This window comes from Ambystoma mexicanum, chromosome 9 (assembly GCF_040938575.1).
Source record: "Ambystoma mexicanum isolate Mex_15411 chromosome 9, UKY_AmexF1_1, whole genome shotgun sequence".
NCBI classification, from domain to species: Eukaryota; Metazoa; Chordata; class Amphibia; order Caudata; family Ambystomatidae; genus Ambystoma; species Ambystoma mexicanum.
Window position 1 is genome coordinate 1289361966 of NC_090931.1, and position 13683 is coordinate 1289375648.

General features: G+C 45.4%; 1 protein-coding gene across 2 annotated transcripts in view; it reads left to right on the forward strand.

The window, feature by feature from the left end:
- The window catches only part of LMLN (leishmanolysin like peptidase), a 951783-nt gene that overhangs the window by 533668 nt on the left and 404432 nt on the right, over positions 1-13683 (forward strand). For both annotated transcript variants that reach the window (XM_069616632.1, XM_069616633.1), the window contains exon 12: positions 6631-6741. In XM_069616632.1, the coding sequence (XP_069472733.1) occupies positions 6631-6741 (111 nt within the window). The remainder of the gene's footprint in view (positions 1-6630; positions 6742-13683) is intronic.

The following is a 13683-nucleotide window of genomic DNA, read 5'->3' on the forward strand; positions in this document are numbered from 1 at the left end:
TCTCCGTAGCTACAGGCAGAGAAGGAGATTGCGCCTCTAAAGGTGCCATCTCCAAATGGATAGTCAATTGTATCCAACTATGTTATTCCCTTTCTGAAAGGACTCTGCCTTTTACGTCAAGAGCCCACTCTAGAAGAGGCATTGGGGCCACTCTGGCTTTCATTGCAAATGTACCCCTTGACACCATTTGCAAAGCAGCTACTTGGAGCTCTATTGACACTCATTCCAAGACAGATACTCAAGTGGGACAAGCGGTTCTAAGACATCTGTTTGCTCAGAACCCTTCTCACATCCCACCGACTTCTTCCAACACTGCTCGCTAATTTATGCACAGCATGTGATCGAAGCAGATTCCACAAGCCTCAGAAGGGATACATTACTCACCGTAATCGTATTTCTGATGCTTTTATCTGCTTGGATTCACATGCGACCCGCCCTTCCTCCCCTCTGAGAGAAGGCGCATGAATATGATAAATGATAGGTTATTTATAACATGCTTAATACCCAGGTTTCTAAGCGCGGACCCAGGGATCGAACCTGTGTTGCTCCGGGTCGTCTTGTTTCTAAGTCGAGCACGCTGCTGCTGAGTTATCCTCCTGGGACTTGTAGTCTTATCTTCCGATCTATCTGCTTGGATAATCTGTACTCGTGCTACTCCTAATGCTACAGCATATCAGAAAAAATACAATCTGAGGGTCCTACACGCGTGAGGGATCAGGCGTACAGTGGACGTCACACTAGGGACAGTATTACTGGCACGCCCTGTGTCGACACCCATTTTTTCGAGTTTCAAAAACAAACTGTAATAATCCGCAGCTTCCACTAGATGTCGGCCTATGCACAGTATGTGAATCTAAGCAGATACAAGCATCAGAAATACGATTACGGTGAGTAATGTATCCCATATTTTTGAGTTTTTAACTGGTAAAAAACCATGAATAAATGTATAGCTTTGATACACAGACACAATGAGTGGGATATTAGCAGATATGATGCCTGTATCTTCTGTTAAACAATGTTTTTGTACTCCGTATTGTGCAAACAAAAATAGAATCCCATAAGCCTAACCAATTGAGAAAATGGCAGAATTTACAAAGAGTGAGGGGACAAGAAAGAGGCCCATAGTTGGTTTCAAGTTTCAAAAAAATGTACCACCTTCCTATATTTAGTGTTTGTTGGATTCACAATTTACATGCGACTATCCAGTCTTCTCCTATAATCCTTTTCATATGTTGGGCACACCAATCTCTTGTACATAGCTAGGGTTCTGTCTTCGTCGTTGGCTGCAGGACAGAGGTGGAAAATGAGATGGACAAAGTGCAGTATTTTTATTTCCCCAATTATATTTAAATCTGTTGCAAACCTGGAGTGAGACCCCAACAATGAAAATTTGAGTACATCTCAATTTGCAGTGCGACACGCTTTAAAAATCATCCCTCCTCGTCCCCCCTGCCATCTGCCACCCCTTGCTCAGTTCTCTCCCAGACCCGGCCAGGGTAGTAACTGTGTCCTCAACAATTCTGCAGAAATCTTTCTGCTAGTTGTGGCTTGTGCGTTTGTGCTGGAAAGTTCTGGTCATACTCCAGGATCGGGGCCCAAACATATGTGAACCGATGTAGGACTCCCTCCCTGGCCGCAGTGACCTTTTCTACGACCAGGATGTCCCAAACCTTGATTCACCACATGGGTAGCTGCAGTCCATCAGGAGATTTCCCGGTTTGGGCGATCATGATTGTTCCTGCTAAGGGGAGCTGAGTAATCCGTTTGGATGTCCTCCCTGACCTAGGGTAAACCTCCTGGATCGGGATTGTCAACAAAATCACTTTGGGCTCCGTTGGGAGTTTGACCCGTGTGATCACCTCAATTGTGTTGACCACCTTTTCCCCAAAAGGTTCAAGCAAAGGACATTCCCACCACATGTGTAAATGTTCTCTGAGCCCCACAGTTTCGTCAGCATGCTGCATCCAAAGAGCTCTTGATGTGGTGCAAGTGCACCAGAGGATAATGTCAACAAAGTGTTAGCTTAAAGGCACATTCTTTATTAGTCACACATGTAGAGGAGGAGTAGTTTCTTGCCCAGATGTCCACCCAAGATTGATCCTCCCCTGGGTGGCCTAAATCTGTTTCCCATTGGGCCATATAACTGGGTCGGGGGGTGAACATGTCCCTCAGGAACCCATATAGCCTAGAGATGTTCCCCTCACGACCTCCCTCCAATAAAGTGAGCTCAATGGGACTTGGATCACGTGTAGCCCCATGTCTCACCAGTGGGCGCATGATCCAATGTCTGAGTTGGGCGTACGTGTATCTATCCTCCTCAGTCAGCAGAAACCTCTCCCTGCAGCCTTCAAACGTACGAGGCAATCCATTCTCAGATAGATGCAACAAGGTTTGTAAGCCTCCTCCTATCCATCTTTTGAAGTCTATGGGCCGGCAGCCCGGGATATAATGTTGGTTGTGGAAGATTGGGGTACCCGGGCCATTCCCTCTCGGAACCCCTCTTGTTTTCAACACCCAGTCCCAAGTCTTAACTATTGCTTTTGTAGAGAAGAGCATCCCGGGTCAGTGTTTTTTCGCACCAGAGGGGAAGCATATGGGAGGAAACGGAGGGTAAGTGGCAATCTTGATTGTTCAATATCTACCCATTTGAGGGGGTCAGTAGGAACAAGCTAAGCGAGAAAATATGTTAATTGCGCTGCTACATAATATTTGCGCAGGTCTGGGAACACCATCTCTCCCAGGCGGGAGGTGCCCATCATCGCCCTCTTAGGAATCCTAGGTTTTCTTCCTTGCCATATAAATCGAAGCCATTTTTGCTGCAATCGAAGGTGGGGAGCCTGCAGGATCCCTACTGGCAGAACCAAACAGAAGTAGAGGACTCCTGGGAGCAGGTTCATTTTACTAGCCATAATCTGACCCATCAATGAAATCTTTTGAACTGCCCACCTTTCCAAGTCTGCCTCTAGTTCTTTAAAGAGGTGTGGGAAATACTCTATGGTTCTTCTGCCCCATGTAATCGGACAGGCCGGCTGAAGGGTTTCTACCCCATTCCCAGAGTTGTGGATTTACGCTAGTTAAATTCAAAACCTGACACCCGGCTAAAGGAGTTCAATTCTCCTAGGGACTGTTGTAGGGAAGGCTGAATATTAGGGTGAGCATCACGTCATCAGCATATAGGGACACCTTGTCATGTTTCTGGCCCACCTTCACCGTTTCAGTCGTGGTGTTATTACGTGTCCGGTGTGTTAAGTCCTTCATTATTAGAGTAACAATTAATGGGGTTAGAGGGCACTCCTCCCTTGTTCTGCACGTAAGCGGTATAGGGTCAGTTTGGCCTAAGTTTACCCGCAAGGACGTTCTCTGGGAGTTGTAGTTGTCTAGAAGCATCTTGCAGAAAAGCAGCCCAAAATGGAATGCCTCCAAGGTGAGTTGCATGATGGCCCAATCAACTCTATCAAACGCCTTAGTTGCATCAAGTGCCAGAAGTGCCAGTTTGCGCTTTTCTAGGGTCGCTATTTCCATTAGGTTCAGGGTCCGGCGAATATTATCTCTCATGGTTCTGTCGGGCCGAAGCCAGTTTGGTCTGCATATATTATTTTGGTTGGCTAAAACATTAGAATATATGTTGGATATCCATCTTAAGCAAAGAGATTGGCTTGTGAGAGCAGCAGTTTTTAGGATCCTTGCCCGGTTTTAACAATAGGACAGTCGAGGAGACCTGCATGGAGGGAGTTTTGCAGCCAGTTTGATGAAAAGAGTTAAAGATCTGTAAGAGGGTCCTATAGTTGTGCCGGAAAAAGCTTATAGAACCTAGTGGTGAATCCATCAGGGCCAGGGGCCCTTGTTTTCTGAGATTTAATTACTAAATCTACTTGCTCAGTAGTAATTGGCAGCTCTAGAGCGTCCCTGTCTGCTTCAGTAAGGTGTGGAAGAGTGTCCCCTTCTATATACTGCTTCTGGTCAGCTGGGATGTGTGGTATGCAGGGGCTTGCCAACATAGCTTCAACTAGATGGGCCGTCGCTAGCTGTAGTTTAGCGTCTTCCGCATATTGATTCGTTCCCTGAGTCTTGTAAGCCCACTATTGTTTCGTTGTTGAGCTTTTGCCAGTTTCCTGACCAAGAATTTGTTGGCTTTATGACCCTTGGCATAATAACCCTGTTTCGTTTTGAAAAGTGCTTGAGCCGCTTCCTCTGCATAGTGGGCCTTCAATATATTTCAGGCAACATGCAGGGAGCAGTGTGCTTTAGGAGACCATCCCTTTTTATGTTTGCCTTATGCCACCTCTATCTCCCTTTCCAACTGAGTCCGTGTTTCTAATCTGCGTTTCCGGTAGGCCGCTGTATGGTTTATCAATTCCCCCCCTAATTACTGCTTTCATTGCTTTACATGTGGTCGCTATTGAAGTAAGGCCAATGGGGTTCTCAAGGAAATAATTGTGAATGGAATTTGCAGTCCCATCCCTGAGAGCCATGTCATTTAAGATTGTGTCAAACAAACTCCACTGGGGCCTAGGAAGGGGGCCTAGGATTGTGGATTCGGGCTGTTGAGAGTATCTGGGCATGGACAGATTGTAACCTCTTTTCTATTACCACCTCATTGGCATATGACATAAGCAGTGGATGACAGTCCATTGGCAGCTTCCCCACAACGATCTCCAACTGGACCCCCACCACCTACCCCGTGTTAGGGTCGATTGAGTGTAAGCAGATGGCTTTGTTTAACCGTTGATAACTCCCCCTGCTGCAGCCCCTCCACCGCCATTTGAATTATGGAGATTCAGCCCCTCTTCATGCAGCCATAGCTGTTTAATGAGGGAGGTGGGGCGGGGGGGTGTCCATAGTCTGCCAGGAGAACACAGGGTTTCTAATAGATCCCACCTCCAGTGGAGGCTTAAGGCTGTCTGGCGTTTAGATCAGCAGGTCCACTCCCTCTGGTACACAGCCCAGGATACTTGATTGTAAGCAGGCTTTGGTGCCTTGGTGAGGTGCCCCTCTCTGGTAGAGCAAACTCTGCCTTGGGGGAGTATGCCTCCCCCCACCCCCGTCGGTAAAATGGGGTCTGGAAAGGGTACCCCCTCCGCTCACCTCGACCCTCTGACAGCTAGGGCCTCCACGGTTCTCTTCTACATCAGCCTGCACACGCAAGCCATGACTAAGCTGCTGCAACACCTCTCTCACTCCGGGACCGCCGGGTTGCCTTCTCCCTTTCCCTGGGCTCTGTCTCATTGTATCATTCAAGGGGCTTTCCCCACAGCTCCCGCAGCCCTAGGAAGTGATCAGCAGGCCAGGGAGGAGGGCTGCATGCCAGCATAGAAGCCCCACCAGATGGCTGCCGCCATTTTGGAGGAGCTTCTCGGCTCACGCGGCTCGTATCTCACTGCTGGGGTGATTCCCGGCTCCACCACTTATTTCGGGGCCTCCCACACCTGTCCTCCTCTACTCCCATTCATTTATTGGCTTCACGAAGGCGCTGGAACTGACCTTCATCCTCAGTTCTCCCGGGCCCCACACGGAGGCTCTACTGAAGCGTTCGCATCGCTGGCACCACAAATCAGGCCCCCCCCCCCAAATTGTAGTATGTTTTGAGTTAAACTGTAGTATAATTGCCAGTGGCTATTCAGATATTTTGGAATAAGACTCCTATGAGCCCTTGCCATTACCTGTGCTGGCTAGGGCTGATGGAAACTGTAGTCCAAAACATCTGGAGAGTGAAAAATTGCAGTCCTCTTCCATAGAGAATATTCATAGCACGATAATCTGTGAAGATACTAGCCTCCACCACTCATAGGCACTCTTGAGCACATCTCAACAGCATTGTACTAGTGTATGTCTCCATGAAATATATATTCTCAATAGTGAAAAGCCGTCTTTTCTTTCCAGATAGGTTTGTTTGATCAAAACTCCTGCACCTTTGCATGCATCCGGATGATTAATATCATACACCACTTCTGTTGTGTTTCTCTATTCTTAGGCTTATGGCTGTATGTTCTGTCTCTTGCCTTCACCCTCTTGCACTTCCCACTCCTCATGTTACCAGTTTCCGTTTTCACCCCACAGAACACAGAGTCACAATTAATCTCTATTCAGACAAGACCCAGTGCTTTAAGACAAATATGATGGTGATGTGTGCAGTATAGTAATACGCCTAACATAGCACTGGAAACCTATGGTTACAGGGTAGTAACATTTGTCTGTTACTTTTCATGGCTCTTAGACTGATACCCTAACATATATTCTAAGCATGCAACAATGCTGAGCCCATACTTTCAAAATAAACTTTATTTTTCTTACAAAGGTTTGACCAGTTAGGTTATTGACTATAGTTACATGCAACCCATCTACCTTAAAAAACAATACTTCCTCTGTGTACTTCTTCTAAAAGGACAAAATAGGCAGACAGATGCTAAACTCTAACTTGAGTGGGACTTGTGTATGATAGTTGCCTATAGGATTTAAGTTTTTAAAATATCCATCTACATGTAATAAACCCATATCTCAATAGTTGATCCTGTTGCTGGAAATCTGTTCTTGCTGATAGCCAGAGTGTTCCTTTGAATGTCCTATATGAACTGCATTGAAAGCGCATTTATTGAATAATAAAAAGGGTTTTATTTGAAAATATTCTTTCAGCTGGTATAAAGCCAATTATAGCATGGCTGAAAAACTTGATTGGGGCAGGGATAAAGGCTGTGACTTTGTGATGAAGAGCTGCAAATTCTGGATGGACAAACAGCGACGAAGGTAAAGTAAGAACAATGTCACACATTTTATAAATGTTACATACTTTGTCATTGTTTTAAAATGCTGCAGAGCAAAGATTATATTCCCAACATTCACACATGCCTTCCAAACCCTTCTTTTCACATATATGTTGGTTTCCATATGCTCTGTTTCAGAATAACACAATTTATGTACATTTGTGTGGAATTTATATGGCAAAGACCTAGCGAGCAAGCAATGGAGGCCTGTACAATAAATGTGCAAAAGTATAGTGCATGAAGTACTGAAGGCGCTTGGGAGTTAGGGGGGTTGCTTAGAGGGTGGCAGTAGGAAGAGTTACTACATTATGTACTTTGGGGAATACAAACACTATGCATAATGCTGTTAAACACGTTTGACCTTGTCTTTACTAGGACCATTTAAAGATGTTTACTTGTATTAGGAAAGGGAGATCATTGTGTTCCACCGAGGCATATCTTCCGGTGCTTAAGTGTACATAATAATAACAGAATATTTGCTAGCCTCTTCTTCATCAGTGAATGAGAAGTTTGATCTTTGCAGATTGAGGGATGAATAATGAGGGGAGGAGTACAAATGTACAGCACTTTGAATGTTTAGCTAATCTGTTGTAAAGTCTTTAGGAGTATACTTAATTTTCAAAAGGCTCGTATTTGCGTATTTGAATGGCTTCCATCATGTTGAATAAGTTTCCACTCTTGGAACTGAGACTCACACTAGATGCAAAAAAGAGTGGCCCCACAGCAAGCTTTGGGCCAGCGACCGAATCCTACCTATTGGACACCCCATTCTGCATCTGAATCCTAATCGCCTCTTCAGATTAATAGATGTATGTCTGCCATCCAGGGCAACGGGTGGTGCTTGCTTTCTGGGCTTTAATACAAAGTGTACCTAATTGAACTGTTGCCTTTTTTAGCATTTTCTTTTTTTGTTCTCCAGTCATTTTTTTTACATCGCTTTTTTTCTTCTCATTGTTTCAGTGTTGTGATAAGGCAATATCCTTCATTACTTCCTTGATATGTGTGCATGCTGCCGGCAATGCTTTCATTCATTCTTTCCTTGATATGTGTGCATGCTGCCGGCAATGCTTTCATTCATTCCTTCCTTGATCTGTGTGCATGCTGCCAGCAATGCTTTCATTCATTCCTTCATTGATCTGTGTGCATGCTGCCGAAAATGCTTTAATTGCAATTTGAGTTGTTTTGTCACTAGATTGTTAAAGTGCTGATTAATTGCCATTTTTGCTCTGGGCATTTTATCTGTTTTTGAGCTGCTGAAGCTAGGTCATCGTTGCTTTCCAATAAATTGTTCTTTTATAGGTTTCAATTAAGTTTTAGTGTTGCAAAATTGAATGCATATGGAAAACCTAATTCTTGGTGTCTAGAACCATCCCCAGTCACTGCCAATTACTTTTATCTGCAGAATGGTCTCTCTACCTGTACATAACTATTATGTACTTTATTTCTGGTCCATTTCGTATAATCAGGTGGATCATTTTTGCTGGCCTCAGATGGCTTTAATAATTCCACAAACTCAAGGAAATACAGTTCAAGGTTTTTATTAGATTTCTTAAGTCTTCGTTGCAGTAGGAAAATTGCAGGTCGATTAGACTATGGTATAGCCCCGACTCCCTCAACCTTCCGTGGGCCCTCCCACCATAGCTCAGACTTCATATACCCCAGTGGTATAATGAAAGTAGCAATCAGTAACCCCTACTGCCTAAGCGGTTCTATGTTCTAATGAGAGCCTAAAGACTGGGGCCTTATCTACCTTGCCAGCTATGGGAATTTCTAAGGACTCTGTAATGTCTTGGTGCCCCACAATGTGATTTATGATGTTCAAGATGGTGCCTGACCCCTCATACACTATCTCTCTCACTATCTCTTGTTCCTTTCCCTGATCTTGTCCCTCCTTACCCTCTCCCTTCTTTTTTCTCCTCACCTCTGGCATTCATAGATCCTCTCTCTACCTCTCTATTCTGTCACTCACTTCTACCTACAATCTCCCCTACCCGCGCCTCTGGCCTTCTAATACTCCTCACTCCCCACACTGCCCCTCCTGCTACTACTACTCCCTCCTGTCTCCATCCTCTCTCCTCCTCTCTCCCTCTAGTTTTCTCGCACTCCTCCCCTCTCAACCCACGCCTGCCTCCTACTATTTCCTCCTAACTCCAGCATCCCTCTCTGCACATGTCTCCTCTCCATTTCACTCACTCTTGTCTTCCAATCTATATCTCCACCTTCTATTCTCACTCTCTCCTATCTCTCACAACCCTGCTTTCTATCACCCATTCTATCATGCACTCACAACCACAATGTCAACCTTTCACAATTGGTACCACTGTCTCTCAAATCCAATACCTGCCCTTGTAGCCAACAGCTCCATAGACCTCTTAGCACTCTGATCCACCTCCCACTTTCTGCCTTCTCCCTAGTCTCTGGGTCCACAATCACACCACCTGACCTCACCCAAAATGTTCAGACCGTCTTGTAAATGCATTCCTTTCACTCCCATAACCTTCTGGTTCCTTCCCCCTCCCGCTTGATTCCCTGCTTCACCTAACATTTCGGGCCAATCTAGTACTAGGCTTTTCCCCAGGGCCAAGTTAGTGTGATACATGGATGGGTTTCAAGTAATCCCTCCTTTTCTCGCACCTTTTTCATTCACTTGTGTTTGTGCAGTTTTAGCAGTCCAGGCCTGTTGGTGTTTGCCAGGCTCCTCACCTTCCATCTGATTTGGGAGACTACAGTCTGTGGCGGGAAGTTGCTATGAGCAAGAGCTTCTTGTTTTGCGTCTTTCCCCATCCACTCGTGTTAGTTTGCCACTGTGTTGATTTCTTGATCTTGCTGCCCTAAGGGCAAAAGACAACACTGGTCAGAACAGAGGTTGGAAGGTTTTGTGTGATTGACAGTGCGACCAACAGTAGCAGACTGGCACACTCTGGGGGGGTGCTAGGTCATGAACAAGGATTGCATAATGCCACCCCCCCCAGTCCCTCACCCCACCTCTGGGGTAGTATCAGCTCTGGCATTCATCCTGGTAGGCTGCCTACCCCAGGATGGGAGGTGTCCCCATTTCCCCCTGACAAGGTCAAGCCTTCTATGAAATGTAGTTTACAAACATTGAAAATACCAATGTTAGTGTTACTATAAACACTTGAGTTACTTTAAAAATGGAAATTAATAAAGATTTAAAGAATCAAATGGAAATAAAGTTGGGATAAATGTTTTTCAAAATATTAAAGCTACAATAGATCGTAGTAAAGTCTACAAAGTATGGAAATACGTTATGGTTTAAAACAATATTAAACAAAAAGTAACATCAACAGTAATCATAACAGAAAATAAAATTAAACCGACATTGGTTGCACCTTAACGCACCCTCACCAATAATGAAAAGGCTAACATAATAGCATAAATATGCTTTCACAATACACAACAATAAGCCGACCACATTATCATGGTATCCAATCAATATATCTAAAACATTACTGAGTGGACCATAATACCAAAAAGCACCACAAGCATTAGTTAAATAAATAAAGGGTAGTGGGATAAAGGGGTTAAAATGGGTCGGGATGGGGTTGGGAAGGTTTTATATGGGTAAAAAAAAAACAGGGGGCTTGGGAAAGGAGCCCCCCAAATAAATAAAATCTGTATTTTGTCTGCGATTAAACTTACCACTCTGTAATTGTGGTCGGTAAGATCACATATAATCATTACCATGTAAATAATATGCACTTTCTTTTAAAATGCCTCAAAACATACACCAGCAATCACACCTTACAATTACCTCAAAATAGGCATCTGCTTTCACAACTTATATTAAATTACTTCAAGCACATCCCTAAGAGAGCCATAGGCGGCAAGAGCTCTGCAATGGGGCGATTGATAGATTGTTTATGATTAAGTACTTTTTTTGTTGAACTAAACGACAGAAACAAAAGCGATCTCCCTCCAGCCCCAACTTTCAAAATGGGAATCGGAATTCAATCGCCGATTATGGGCTGGTTGACTGCTTTTCATTTAAGAGAGTCTTAGACTTTAGTATCTGCGACCTCCCTGAAAGCAATCATAACCCAATGGTGTTATGCCGGCTGATTGAAGGTGATGTGGGGGAAACGTCAGACTCGGAAGGGAAACAAAAGTACTTTTTTACTATGAGAAAGATGTCCTGAATGGAGGTGTTAAAGCTGTTAGAAGACGAGGATATAACTAGGCTTCGGGATACGTTTTTGAAGGCCTCTTTGCAGGGGGAGGTGATGGACCTGTTTGAGCGTATTCATCAGGTATTTACCAAATTGCCCTCCCAGCTCTCTCAGCAGAGCCGTACATTCCTGGTCCAGTGAGGGCAGATGCCCCCTGGTTTGACAGTGAATGCAGGCATCTGAAGTGGGCAATTCACATAGCTACACGTCAACATAAGACCACGGCAGACCACCTCTTCTTTCTTAAGAAGTCGTATAAGAAATTGCTTAGGGAAAAGCAACACTCGTTTGTGGAGGCCCAATCATCCATGCTGGACAAGTCTGTGAAACTTACTCCGGCAAACAATTCTGGAGTCTATTGTCCAAGGGGTTTGCGGGCGTTGTGGCAAGATATGCTGGCGCAATTGACTCAACTATAGATGTCCCATTTTGAGGAGATTTTGTGGGAACCTGAAGCAGGGGCCTGCAGTCCGCCAACCTACTTAATCGATGCAGAAGCGGAACAACCTCTGGGTTTTTACGCTACCTGAAATGGAAGCCCAACTAAAAACTTTTGAAAAAGGGAAAGCGGGGGGCGTGGCCAGCCGTGGAAGGGAGACAAATGCTTCCTTGTTGAGCTCTGTGCCTGAAGCCGCCCTTCAGGCCCTGAATACCCCTAAAATTCAATCGACTGACCCCGGGAAGAACTGTATGGGGATTGGACGTCTTGGGGAGTGCCCCGCCCATATTTGAGTGTAAAAATCGCTGCAGAACTATAGTGAAAGCAGTCCGACAGAGAAAAAAGTAAGATTGGTGCACGCGTCCCTCTAATGCTACGAGAACACTGCTGCAAAGTGAGCGATCCTCCCCACTCCAACAGACAGTACTGGATCATCGTAAGCCCGGAGCCTAAATGCATGTTGAAACTCACTGCAGAGGTGATTAATTGGTCTGAGCCTGTGGCTATCGGTATGAATGGCAGAAGAAGGGCCACAGTCCTGAGCTTGGCGGGGAGGCTCCGCTGCATGCAGTTGCACAACGCGACTTCACTAGAAGAGGCCCTAGGGATTTCACTTGGTCGGTGATCAAGAAGCGTTCAGCAGCACGGCTGGGACTGTGGGTCATTGCGGTTAGCTGCGGTGCAGCAGAGCCCCTTTAGGAGAGATCTCTACGGAACGAGCTGGCTAGGAGTGAGGGTGGTAGTGAATGGCTGGTGGCGTCACTTGAGTAGGGACGCTGGGAGTAATGGAGGCGGTGCTGCAGACCAGAGTGGAGAAGGTAGCATGCTGGTAGGTGAAAGGCAGGAAATGCCCAGCGGGTAACCTGCAGCTGGCACAGTTAAGGGAGAGAAACGCGAGACGCCATGGCTCGGAATATGACATAAATGAGCAACTATTCTGATGGACTCTCACAGTACATAGTTGTGGGAGGAACTTTGCTATAGATGCGAATGATCTCAAACGGATGGGAGTAGATTGCTCAATCTGGAAAATAGCAAGGTCCAGCCTTACACTGGAATCTTTCTTGGGATTCTGATCTCTGGTGTCTGGTCCACAATTTGAGGCCCTACTGGCCGCCATAACAAAACATCACCCCGGAGTTTCCAGACCCGTCATCCTCGCTACGCATAACAGATTGCCAGTGGGGAGATTGAGAGGAAGAGAGAAGGTCCCGGATTTGCAAGCGTGGGGCTGTCAGGAATGTCCGATTAGAAGAAACAGCTATTGTAATTGACCGCACACCTTAGTCCTGCAGGGAGAGCTATACATGGGTTGCCCCAGAGGGAAACAGTCAAAGCCATAGGAAACTCGAAGGCTGACTTTTGCAACTGTTGGAGTTGAGATCGAGGCCTGACCTCAGCGACTCAATCTCCCCACGATAAGAAGCATGTAAAACGGGAAGATGGCCAAGCAGCAAAATAAACAAAGGCCCGCACTCAGATGATATCAAGGCAATGATGCAAGTACAAGAGGGTCCAAACACCAACAGCAAAACATGTGCACAAGTCCACTTGGACGAAATTACAACAGAACAGTTAGATGCGGAAGATCCTCCCACACAGCGCTCTGACCTCTAGGAAATTCTGGTTGAAATAAAAAAGGAGCTAAAGGACTGTTTTTTCAACCTAACCAAATCTATTATAGACCTGAATAAACAGATGCTGGCAGTGGAAAAAAGGGTTGAAGAAACTGAGACAACACTATATGAGCAAAGCTATGAACAGGAGGAATTGGCAAAAAGGATGGACTGATTGGAACAGCAGGTGGAATGGGTTGTGCACAAACAGGAGGACTCTGAAAACCCATCCAGACAAAACAATATTAGACTGCGTGGGGTACTGATGTCTGTTACAGATAACGACCTAAAGGGGTACGTGCAGGCATTATTCCAACACTTGCTTAATGACCCGAAAGATGACCAACAGCGCAAGAACTTAACGCCAGACGTGCTCATGAGTGTTCAATTGCTTTGAGTTGAAGGAGCGGATTATGAGGGAAGCGAGGAAACCGGAACCCGTAAAATTCATCTGCACCAATATAATGATGTTCCAAGATGTGGAGATGATGTGGCCCCTGCAACCCTACTACGTTGGAAGCGTCTGAGGATAGTGACAATCTGGTTGCAACAGAAGGTAATATGCTATAGATGGACTTTCCTGTGTGGCCTTAGATTTGAATACCAAGGCACGGCACACCATGTGACTAAAGAGGAGGAAATGACTGACCTAATGGAACAGAAACATGTATGACGAAAATATA